At 43.5% G+C, this 13,107-nt stretch overlaps 1 protein-coding gene across 9 annotated transcripts in view; it reads right to left on the bottom strand.

The window, feature by feature from the left end:
• Positions 1-13,107, bottom strand: part of SHANK2 (SH3 and multiple ankyrin repeat domains 2) — a 4,166,579-nt gene that overhangs the window by 234,854 nt on the left and 3,918,618 nt on the right. For 7 of the 9 annotated variants that reach the window (XM_069623409.1, XM_069623408.1, XM_069623411.1 and 4 more), the window contains one exon: positions 12,009-12,029. The exons of the other annotated variants lie outside the window; for them this stretch is intronic. In XM_069623409.1, the coding sequence (XP_069479510.1) occupies positions 12,009-12,029 (21 nt within the window). The remainder of the gene's footprint in view (positions 1-12,008; positions 12,030-13,107) is intronic. 9 annotated transcript variants of the gene reach the window in all.

Genomic DNA, 13,107 nt, shown 5'->3' with positions numbered 1-13,107 from the left:
GTGCAAGCCATGTTTTATAAACATGGAAATATGTTACATATCTCTATGTTTAGAAAAGATGGCTTGCACAGTACACACACCATAGTAAGGTACGCACACAAATATATAACTTTTATATATATTTGTGTGTATACCCTACGATTTGCGTACTTTTTAGGCCACGCCCCTCCCACAAGCCACGCCCCCAAATGAGGGCCCCCCCTCGATGTCTTACCCCACTTAAAGCCCTGACTGGCGCGTTACAAATATACTAACATAACATAGTCCTAGATGTTCAGAATCATTGTTTTTGTTTTTCTGAGAGCATGCCAAATCTGCATGCCAATTAAAACATTTTTGTTACTGCCTGTGGGATTTGAAGATGAAATCAGATTATCAACAACAAAGCACGATATTAATGGCCATTCTTGGACAGGGTAAAAAAGTATTGCTACTCTGGCAGTGCCATGTGGGCGAGGAGTTCCATATTAAATGAGTGGTGACAGAGAACATCGCTGTTATTTGCCGCTTGGAAGGTCAACCATCCTGAAGTGTCCAATATATATATAATTATGGCTGCACCTGAGGACACACAACATATTGTAATCCATTGGATAGCTTCTGCAATACTTCAAATGTTGCCAGTGCCTGCCAGAGACAGTGCCAACCGACTTTATCAAAAGACTTTTCAGCATCAACAAGTGGCGAAGGCTGCTGGGAACTGTCTGTAGTTGCAACATCAATACAGGCAATGAGGAGATTGACATTCGTTGTGGAATCCTACCCGGGTATAAATAAACGTTTATTTGAAAGTATGATTTTAAGAATGACCACTGTACGTCGCTTTGCCAGCATTTTGTTGAACATTTTTCCTTCATAATTCAAGTGTTAGAGAGGGTGACAGGAAACTGGGTTTTGGGGCGTCCCTTCTCTTTTTAAAAAAATGCTACAATATTTCTATAGTACAATAACATCCCTAGTAATTAAGGTGAATATGGTTTCAAACCTTGGAGGAAGGTAGTTCACATATTTTTACAAACCTTATTATGTATACAGGGTTTTGGGGAAACTGTATGATGGAGTGAGAAAATAGATATAAGAAAATAATGCATCACTATGGCACACATGTTTTAATAAAGGTTGCCATTTGGAAAATGTAATCCAGGTGTGTTCCAGAATAAGAGAAAGTGATTGCAAGAAATTGCTGTTTCAAAACAACACAATATTATTGTAACTGAGAAGAGTTTCGTATTTGATAGAAAATGGGACGGTGGGAAACTGTGACAGTAAATGGTGACAGTAAATACAGAAGATGACATATAAGATCAAGTTAAAGTTAGGTTATTATGATCACAGATGTCTTAATGTTGTGTTGGACATATATGTCCATACATTGAAAGAATGGTGTGGAATGTTACAATCCATTCTAACCCAACAAAAATGGCTGCAGCATATTTGCAGGGCCATCTTTCATGTTGAGAATAAATGGCATTCTATTTTAGATCAGCTTTGAATTCCAATAGAAGTTGTATAAAACAGCAAAGGATTTTTGGATAGACTATCGAAGTGTATGCATGTTGATGGGGGTTATCTTTGACTCCACTCTCTCCTTCTCTTCTCACATCTCTAAAATGTCCCCCTACCAACTGCACCTTCTCCGAGGTAATCTACATTTTCTCACTTTCCCCCAGAGGCTCACCATCTCCAGAGCCCTGGCCCTCTCTAGGCTGCACTACTGTTACTGCCTCTTTCTCAACCTCCCTGCCTCTACTCTCCATCCTCTTCAACTCATCCAGAACAAAACCGCTAGACTTATCCTTGGCCTCAAGCCCAGGGACCGCATCTCAGCAGCACTGAAATCCCTCCACTGACTCCCCATGGCTACAAGGATCAAGTTCAAGATGCTTTGCATTGTCCACAAGGCTTTCTGGGGCCTGGCCCACTCTACCTGCAAAGCTCTCTTCCTAAACACTCTCCCTCCTGAGCCCTCTGCTGGCCTTCCTCCAATGCTAGGTGAGTGTGCCGCTTTTCCAAGCAGAGATATGGGGGAGATCTTTATCCTCCGCAGGTGTCTCTTTCTGGAACTGTCTTCCTGCCTCTCTCCATCTTGAACTGGATCACCTAAAGTTCCGGAAACTCCTCAAGACCTTCCTCTTTGCTTTCTCCTTCTCTCTCCCTCTCCCCTGCTAACCACCTCCCCCCGCTTTCTTTCCCTCTAGCCACTACTCTGTGCTCAGTTTGCCGACTGGGTGCTTGGTGCACCTTCAGAGCCTCACAGGTCCCAAGCTTCCCTGCCAGTCTTCTGCACTTGCCTCCGGGCCCTGCTCTTCCACAGCACTTCTGCACTCTCTATTACGACCTCTTAGCACTTAACCCATGTTCTGGCTGGACTGGGTGCAGTTTATCTCCATTACCTCTACCCCCTCGCACTTCCTGTCTATGGACTACGACCTGAATGTACTATGCCTAGTAAGCTTGTTTGTCTTGTTCTCCCTTATGCCAACCCTCCCATGCATGGTTGTGCTTTGAAACACTTGCTGTATAAGCGCATAATAAACAGTCAATTCTATATGGCTTTGTGAATGGACACATCAGGTTGTTATACAATAACACGGTGAGATTCATATTCCATTTGCTTTAGATAAAATATGAAAGGTGACTTGTGATGATTTATGTTTTGAGGGAATTGAGTACTTGATATATTCCTTGTATAAATACATCATCTTTGCATGCGTTATGCACCGCCATTTGGCGTCAATCATATTTGATTGTATTATTGGATGGCCCTCCACTGATGAATCGGCCATTAAATAAGTGGATACGTTTCATGTGAATTGTGGCGCAGGTATTGGCTGAGAAATAGACATTATCCATTAAATGGAACCCTCGACTCTTAAGCCCTGTTATGGATGAAACAAATGTAAAACAGAATTGCAGCTGGCAATCAGTCCAATTCGCCGAATGGAAATGCAGCCAAAGCCATAGGGCTTCGTAAATCTGTGAAATATGAATACAAATATTAATCAAATTCTAAATTATATGAGGGTGAGAAAGGATGAGCGTGCACAAAAGGGAGAAAAGGAGAGGCTTAATGAGAAGACAGTAAAAAATGGAACTAACTGCAGAGGTTCATTGTGAGAAATGGGGGAACAGAGGTGGAAGAGGGGAAAGGACAAGGGAACTCGGCGCCCCGGCCACAAGTCTAGAATACGCCTTCCTTTTGATATTGCCCTTGTGCAGCACAGACTCCTCAGAACCATGCAACGTGTGATGGCCTTGTGCTCCGTGCCAGCCACTCCTGTACACACCTTCTGCTTCATTTTTGTTGCTTACGCCCTCACCCGTTCGTCCGGGTTCTCTCCATCTCTTTTCAGTCCTCGCTCCTAACGTCTGTTGTAAAACAACACTTTGAGGTGGGTGACAGGCGACAAAAAACTACATAGAAGCAACTATCCGGACAACATCATGTTACTTCCTTCCTCCCCTTTCTGCACTGCTTCTCTAGTCCATCCGGTTCCTTCTCGTCACCCCTCCCCGCATCTGTTGCTCCACATTGGTTAGGGGCTGTTGAAATGTGACATAAAACGCTTTACATGACTTCGCATCATGTTTTCCCATAACACCTTTTTACTGAATAAATTAGTGAGAGTATTTCAAATACATGTGTAGTACATTTAGATACAAGTTACATATTAAGATTCTTGGTAATGCTGTAGAAAATGATGATATAAAAAGGTAGGGCTTTCAAGTTCTGTCTTTATGTTCAAATATATGCCACACAACGTGTTTCAGGAATCACTCCCTTCATCAGGTGCAAATCAGTTCACTACAATACAATAAGATATAAAGATAATGTGTCAATAACCGCTGAGCCGGCGGGCCATTACCGTCTATGGTAATGCCCCCGGGGCCTGAAGTTATGCTCGGGCCTTAACGGTGGCCCTGGGGCCATTACCTTAAGGCGGTAATGGCCCGCCAGCTCAGCGGTTATTGCCATTAGTATTCCCGAGTTTGCAGCCCTGGAACACTAATGGCTGATGAAACGTTTTCAAGTGGCATTTCTTTTGCTGTTTGAAAAGGTTTTGTCGCAGTACGTGTTGGTTCTAGGAACACTAGAATGCGCGTACGGCTTCATTAGTACAGAGCAACAGGGCGCCATTTTGGGCCAAGTTGCTCCGTAGTAATGAGTGGAATAAAAATAAAAATAAAAAGGCCACCTTGGAAAATGGAGAAGGGGCTACATGTGGTCCCTTCTCCCGTTCCAAGGTTGCCTTGAAAAAAAGAAAAAAAAATGAGAAAAAAAAGAGTGTACCCGGCACACGAACGACGTTCGTGCATCCACGGGATTACACTGTGGTATGGCTCGGAAAAGAGCCAATCCACGTTTAGCGTTTCCCGTGGACGCACAGTGCCAGGTACTAATGTTGTATATATATATATATATATTTTTTTTTTTTTTTTTTTTGCTGCAGATACCAATATATAGTCCATAAAATACTCGATGGTATGGAGCTTTAGTTGTGTAATCAAAAGCACCATACAAGCAGCTAGAAACCTCCATGTTCTCTGCCTCTGTCTTCTGTTACCCCACAACACTTCGGAGCATGTAAAATGGAAAGAAGCACCCTACAAATAACTATTATGAGATGCAATGACCTAAACACAGTTGAATTGTAGACGAGTAAATCTGTAATCAGCAGATGCTATAAAAAATACACAATTTAAAGTACTACTATTCGGTCAATCAGTGCAAATTAATTGCATTGGCTATATTTGTAAGAAGCAGGACCTTAAGCTAAGTTTCTAAATAGCACCAAACCATGCATTGAGCACGTCTTTATTGCAATTACACAGCGATAAAGCGTCTTTAACTTTCATAGCCTTGTTCAATTCAGGTTTAAGTGACTCAGATCTTAATTTGGAATGCTAGAAAAAAACAGGGGAATAGTACCAACGTATGCGCCATCACACCGGCCGGCACTTCTAGTCTAGAAGAGAAATATTCCCCGTTAGCCTACCCTGGGTCCTTAAGGTTAATACCCAATCGGATTCCGGCCACTGAAACATTGGTCCAAGGATATTTCCCTAGTACTCTTTACCTGTTGAAGTGGTTCGCATGCACATTGACCTCATCCGACAGAGAATAGCAGCCTTTGGTTTCAGTCTTAGAGGTATTGGGGTTGGGCCCCAGATTAAGGGTGCACCCAAAGGCATCTGAGATCAACTCATAACACAGGCTTTGAGCGTTCAAATCATCTCAATTCTTGAACCGGTTCTAATGTAAGCACTCCCTAAAGATCGCCTTTTAGTGTAATAGAATGCAGGGTTCACCACAACACGAACCGGTGGGCTACTGGTTTCAACACAGTCTGCTCCACAATACCTTAAATGCACAACTGCATTAGTTTAGTTTAGTTTGGTTTATTATTTGATAATGCACTCCAAAACCAGGGGTAGCCGGGCGCAGCAGTTACAAGAATACTTAGGCTTAGGTTTCATACATACAGAGGATACATATAGTAGATACATTATGTGAGGGCATTCTTAGGGAGCTGACTCCACAGGGAGATGGATTCGAAAGGGAAAACCCTGACATAGATCAAAAAGACCCTTTTGTCTTCAAACACCAGCCCTGCAATACCTGCTGCCGGCAGGTATTTAGCTTGGAACTTTTCCAGTATGAATGTGTGTGTGCGTGTGCATGCATGCATGTGCATATTTGTGTTAGAGTGCGCACACAGGCATGAGAGCCTTCCTGTGTGGCGTGAGAGTGCACATGCTCTGCACGTGCCTGTAGGTGTTTAGGAGCGCGCGTGGCGGTGCGTGTGCATGAAATAATCTGCACACATGTAGGCAGACACACACACACTTTCATGCACATGCCTCTGCACTTGTACACCAAAACGTATACATAGCTTCCTGCACGCACTGACACGCCTCATGTAATCCACGACACCTATTACATGGACCAAAGATGAACCCGAGCGCACTGTGTTCCCTTGGGATCATGCTTGTAGGGGTTGACCGAGCACGAGGCTATGTGCCACATAATGTGACGCTGTAAAAGCTAGTTTAACACCTTTCGATAAGGATAACTAAGTGGCAATAGGTTCTCGTATCAGTGAAAAGTGCTTTGGAATCTGAATTGTTTTGTGACACCTTTTTAAGTATTGCAGCTTTCTCGGGAGTTCTGCTACTTGGATAATGGATTGCAGCATCGCCAGTTAAGCACAAGGGCAAGTTCAGAAAAGGAATTTGGCGACGGATGCTTGGGAATGAGATACAAATAGCGACATCACCACGTCGCAACAAGAAAACTGTTGGATGAGGACAGGTTCTGGCACCTAGTGCTGGTCTCAAGCAAACCACTGTTGGAAAAGTGTTGCATCAGAGTAGCAGGGGAGCTCATGCTTCTATCTGCCATTCAACTTTAGGGAGACAAAGAAAACTGTTGCCTCATTCACTTACAAAGTTGATTGGCTGAGGTTTTCATTCCTTCGTCACTGGCTCAGGTTGTCATTCCTTTGTCACTGGCGCATAGAATGGAACTAAGGCAAAGGCCCTCATTATGAGTCTACCCGGTAACCCGTCGAACCGGCAGACTCACCTTACCGGGATATTAAGGGCGGCGGAGGAATGGGAACCCTGAAGCACCGGCACCATTAGTAACAGTGCCAGTGCTTCTGTGAAAAATCTGCCCTTAAGGGCCTGAACTACCAGCAGGTCAGGCCGGCCGGTAGTTCACAGCTCCTACCAGCGTAGTTTGCCTGTCTGGACCAGGTGCCAGTAACCACTGTTACTGGCACTTTTTTCCAGACCGGCAAACCTGTATTGAGGGCCAAAGTGTTTGTTCAAAGCAAATGTCCCATTACTTCTACCTATGTAAGGGCTTCCTGGTGGCATGGAAGAGAATGCTTCCAAACAGAGTGACTTCAGGGTGGTTCCTGAATAGCCAATTGCAGCCATTCTGGAGACTAGGAATCTTGCCCCTGTGTTTTCATTGCTGCAAGAGTAAAGTTTAGCATTTTGCTCCGAAGTAGAGAAGCGCCCCCACAAGACTGAAAAATGTGAGTGTGCAGCTTGAGTATTCCTTTACGCCCAACAAGAACACAATTAGAGAATTCAAAATTACAGGGAAGTTGGTTTATCATCTTCCCGTCTCAGCTGCTCCTAAATTTCTGACCCAACTTGGCCTTCAACCTCAGTAGTGTTGTGGCAGCCATTTTATCCTCCCATCCAAATTCTGAGGCTCACTCAAATGAAATGATAATGAAGCACAGTGTACGTTATGCACTTGATCAAGCATACAACCCTTTTATCAGAGGCACATCTGTCAAATACAAAGTTCTGTAGTTATTCGTATGTCCCCAAAATGTTCTTTGATATTATGTAAAGCAGCCAGGAACACTGATAGGCGCTCTTTGTCACCTCTCCCTCTCTCAAAGGGGGAAGTATGAGTCTTCTAGACTGTTCACTTCGATTGACAAATATATCAGAAAATAACTTGAATGTTTTTTCTAGGTTTGATCATTTGCTTTGCTTAGTAAGAAATGTGTAAGGTTTTTTATTCGGCCTACATTTTATGCTCCCAATTATGGAATTGTCCATTAGAAAGGAACATTGCTCAAAAGGAGACGTCTCCAAAGTTAGTACATTCAAATTCTTTACTTTTTTCAAGCGCTTTCTTGCTGAGAATACACAACATTTTGTCTATCAAAATGTCCTTCTTTGTTAGAAAATGTTGCTCTCAGATGAAAACCAATCATCTGTTTCATCTATAAACACCAAGGCAACGTTTCATTTTGCATGCCAACTATTGATAGGTTGGCAGTGCTAGCGAACCTGGGCATTTGTTACCATAAGCACAAATACTAATAATTAGAAAAAATATAAAATAACAATAGAAAATAAACACAGTTGTAGAGACACACGGATGACAATATATGTCTTCAAATAGCAGCTCCCACCCCGGGGATGCCTAGGCCGCTGCTTCTCATAGTCTACCAGTAACAATAAAACACAGCATTCCCGCACCCCTCCTGCAAGATGTGCACGTGTTTTCACTGGCCCCACTGCTAGCAGCAAGGGCTGGGGGGGCTTTGGGGGGCTTTAGCAAACAGCACCTGAAACGCAAACCTTGCCCAGCGAGAGAGAGAGGGAGAGAAAGAGAGAGAGGACTAGATCGGTGTAAACTACATCAGGTACATGGCCGCAGTTCATACCTTCATGTTTGATCCTTGCATATCAGTTTAACAAAATAAGTGGCATCCGAGAGGAGTGTTTGCGCAGTAGACACATTTCAAGGCCACCCATATCTGGGGCAGGGAAAGTGAGGAAGGACTCTTACAGTCTGAAACGCCGGCACATCATCATTTCAGGCATTCACTGTATATTTTATGAAACTTCTCAAAAGTGGATGACACACTACGTTACTCATATCTTTCACTGTACAACCGCTGCATCACGATTTTGGCAATGTAAGGACGGTTTGATTTTTTTTCAAAGGATGTTATGAGTAGATTAAAACATTAACTTTTCAAAGGCTGCACACATCATGAGCGGAATAATGGAGAGCCCTATGCAGTTCGATGACGCGCAGGGTGCCAGGAATTGCTCATGCGAGGGATGGAGATTCAATAGCGGTTTCATTATTACATTTACATGTCAAGAGGGAAAACCTCTGCCGTTTATTTTTTGTATTTTAATGTCTTCACATTGGTAAGAAACGAGAATTCTATGCATCAATCGTCCTTAAATATTTGTAAAGCAAAACCTATTTGGGCCATATTGCAGAATCTTTGCAACAACGCACGTGCAATTCTGCCCAGTAAGATAATAGTGCAAACAATATTCAGCGCATTTTTGCATTGGCGCAATGCTTTCCCTAGTGTTATTGCCGTTTCCTATTCGCATGAGGGCACGCATTGCCCTGGTGCAAACATGCACTGAAAGAACATGTTTAGCACTAGGTCAAGGTACCCTGCACCAAGTCTACTTATGTTGGGTGGCCAAGCCTTCTTAAGCTCATCTTACAGCGCATCAATGCCTGCGGGCTGCAGGGCGCTATACAAATCAAAAATAAATAAATAAAGGTTTCTTCAATACAGGCAAATTCAACTATTTAGGACAGAGAAAATAAATTTAAAGGTGTAAACGAAGGGTTTGTTGTATTCAACAAATGACCTTCAATCTGAAAAAGCAATGTACAGTAACGCAGGGTGGTCTTAAGCGGCCTAGCCCACCTCTGCCATGCTGGTGGGCTCGTTGTGCATGGTTCTGCAAAATAAGAGGTGGGGATGAGGGATGTGTGTGGGTTAATGGGGCAGGCAGTTGTGAAGCCTGGAGTGCTGGTGAGTGCAAGTGGCAAGTTCCCAAGTCTTGAGTGGGATATGGTGCGATGTGGTTTGGGGCAGTGGCTCTTCATTATGCGTTTCCTTCTGGAGGGGGCACCCTCAGATCTGAGTAGATGGCAGGTTAGCTGAAGACATTGGCCTGTGCGGGATACATCCAAGTACTCTGCAGTGGCTAATGTGATAGTAGGCATATAGCCCCAGTGTGCGAGGGGGTCTGTGTGTGTATTGCAAAGAGGGTAGGAGCTGGATCATCTCTCTATAGACCGATCATTCGAGAAACCTCAGAAACTGTGCATTCTATTCAACTACACATAGGCCCGGATTGACAGAGCGTTTTCCAGTGGGGTTTTGCCATTACAAATTGCTTCTGTGAATTAGGCCCATAGTGTGTAAGTGGTAAGAAGATTAAGACACAATCGTGCCTATGAGAAGAGGAACCGGAGAAAAGAAAGAAGTGACCACAGTCAATATTTATGTAACAATACACCTACAAATCAGGATTAAAAACGGACACTCCCCTTTTTAGTTAATTTCGCAGTGGGTGGGAGAAGAGCGTTGTAGATGTCAGCTTTAATTTCACTAATCACAGAGGAATGTGAGAAGTCTCAATTTCTCTTGCCATCAGTGTCTAGCTTGCTACAAGAAATGTTCTGCCTTGCCAACTTTGATGGCCTTGTCTGTGGCGACTTATTCATAAATGTAACAGGGCATCGACCGGCCACCCAGCCACCCAGTATTGAGGGTCCAAAGGAGACCCATTGGAAATCCTGAGCACCACCTTATCTCGGATGCAAAGAGCAGCTGAGAAGATGCTCCTAAAATGACCGTGTAGTGGAGGAAACAAGACTTCTCTGTGGCGTGGAGTACCGCAACTGCACATGACCAACGGGTCATGCAAGACTGGGACATTTTACTGTATGGCCGATTGCATATGCTTGCTGCGATGCTGTAGGCCATTAGGGTGGAGAGGTTGCACATCCACACCCCAAATTAATGTTAGGGCCTACAGAACCTAATGCCCATGGCCATGTTGCAGCCACCAGGACTTGGTGATGGGTATTATTGATACCTCCCATTACTTTGTGCCTGTAGCGTGCTCGGATCGGTCCGCCCAGAGAACATCAGCGATGATGTGTGTGTATTTACAGTTACAAAACTGGTATTGTTGTGCAAAGCCAACATGAGTGTGCCTTCAGTAGCAGTACTTGCATTATTGGACAAATCCATCATGATTGTGCACTTACAGAATCAGCACTGCCATTACTGGGAAAAGCCACGTAAGTGTATACTTCTAGTGACAGTACTGGAATTGTTTCACACAGCGATCTTGAGTGGGTTTACAACAACAGTAGTGACATTATTTGGCAAATCCACCATGAGTGTGCACTTATCAGTACTGCCCACATTGTACATCGCCATCATAACCGTCAATGACAATACTGGCCTTATTGGACAAAAGCCAACACAAGTGCATAGTTACAGTGATAGTACTGGCATTATTGGACAAAGCCATCTGGAGTATGTGCTTACTGTGGCTGTACTGAGATTACCGATCAAAGCCATCATGTGTGTTCTTACTGTGGCAGTACTAGCATTATTGCACAAAGTCAACACAGGGGCGTTCTTACACTGGCAATAATGGACATATTAGTCACAGACAAAATAACAGTTTACTTACAGTGGCAAAGTTGGCATATATTGGTGGCAGAGGCTCACTGAAAAGCTCTGGAAAAGTACCTGTGTACAGTTGGTGACCTGGCAGCTATTAGAATTGTTCCTGTTACCCAACTGAACCGATTGTAAATTGCTTGACTTTTTAAGATGATTTTCATGGAACAGGTGCTGCAAAATACAGCCTTTTAACCCATCCTTCTACAAGAATTTTCAGTGGTACCCCTGCCCAAAGGTGTGTAGTACCTCGCCGCAATTGGTCACAAACGTTCAAGGCATGGTTATACTTCAGATGGGTTTTAATGAAAATGGCCTTGATTAAGCTCTAAAAGCACTCTGTATGAAATTATTATGGGCAATGTGTAGGGTACCGAGCCGCCATTTTAGTGGCAGTCTAGAAGGCTGCAGGATACAAAGATAGTTTCATATTTTATGCTACATGTGAATGATGTAGCCTCAAGTTGCATAAAAACATACTGAATATGCCCAAAAAGGATATGAAAAAATAAAATAGGCAGTGGTGGGAGATGAGCATCGGAAATCTTACAGAATGCTTGGTCAAAGGAAGAACTAGGTTTAAGGACCTGCCTGGTGCACACGTGTTTCTTGCTACTGGGCCAATTCAACAAGCCGTTGCTCCCTGAAGTGGGAATCCACTAACCAGAGGCCTTCATTGAGGTCATTTGCTTCGTGTTGACCCCCATGGTTGTATTTATTCTGCCGTCACATGATTGAAAATAAAAAATACATTTCCACATAAAATGACGAAGAGAATTATTAGCACGCTGAAAATAAAAAGTTATAATGCAGTGAACAGATGGCGTACACAGCTGTGTTATACCAATTTGAAAAACAACAAATCACTAAATAATTGCCCGTTGCTTAAAACCAACACCATCACACCCAAGACCTACTTTATATCACTAGCACGAAAACCACACATTGTTATAAGATACCACCACATAATAACATCACAATGAACAACACACACTTTTAGCCCCTTACCCTTCTTCTTCCGTACTGAAGCTTGGAAAAAGAAATTGAATGAACTGTAAATCATATTAAGCAGTGCTCTGGTATAATATACGTGTAAGGCCTATGGACAGCTTTTGGACAGAGCTAACAGATGAGCGAATTTTGTATCTGCACACAGATAGTTCTTTTCTATGCACTAGTGAAGCCGTCTACACATGGGAACTCATTTACTATGCACTAGAAGAGCCATCTAACTCTGCACATGGCTACTTGTTGACTAAGCTCTAGCCATTTTGCTATTTACACATGCATAGACCTTTACTAAGCTCTGAAAGAGCAAATTGCTATCAACTTGAACACAGTTTCTTACTAAACTCTAAAGGAGTGATCTTGTTCTCTACTCATGGGAACTCATTTACAATTGTCTAAAGGAGCCACCTTGTCCTCTATACATAACCCATTTCCTGAGTTTTTCGCATTATTTGGTTCTTTACGCACTGCAGTCACGTGTGTTTTTTGGCCCTCCAAGATGGGCAGTGTTTTGTAACTGGTGTTTATGTACACCCTGTTTTAGGCCCGACTCCCTCTCCCATCGGTTGCCAGGCCTTGATAGGCCAATCAGAGCAACCGGGAGGCGGGAGCCGGCCCTGAACACTAAGGCCCACGATGGAGGCTCCTGTCTGCTCCCTGTCCGCTACTTGGGGTCCTCCCAGCTCCCCAACACCTGAACTTTCATGATACTGCCATCCCACCCTTCAATGAACCCTGGACTTTCTTGACATTTACACCTCTTACTATGGCCTTTACACCCCCACCCTCTTTGCCTTCACTTCCCTTCTCTGCTTGTTCTGCCATGTTAATACTCTCAAAGGCATTGTGATTCATCACCCATCACTAGCATCCGAATCCTACATACTTTTCAAACTTAGCTGTGCTCGTGCATTTTGTATTGGGTTGCACTAGCAGTGTTCTTTTGTAGACTTGTTGTGCCTTTTTTGCTTGCATTACATGCTTCTCTATAACCTGCTGGCCCAGTGACTGTTCTATAACGTTGTGCCTGCTCTACTATTTCCTGCCCTCTTGATGCACTCATGGCACTTTCTATTTCTCCTATTTTCTCCAACTGCTT

Source organism: Ambystoma mexicanum, chromosome 11 (assembly GCF_040938575.1).
Source record: "Ambystoma mexicanum isolate Mex_15411 chromosome 11, UKY_AmexF1_1, whole genome shotgun sequence".
NCBI lineage: Eukaryota > Metazoa > Chordata > Amphibia > Caudata > Ambystomatidae > Ambystoma > Ambystoma mexicanum.
The sequence above is the reverse complement of the archived record's forward strand: the minus strand, read 5'-3'. Positions and strand labels throughout refer to the sequence as shown.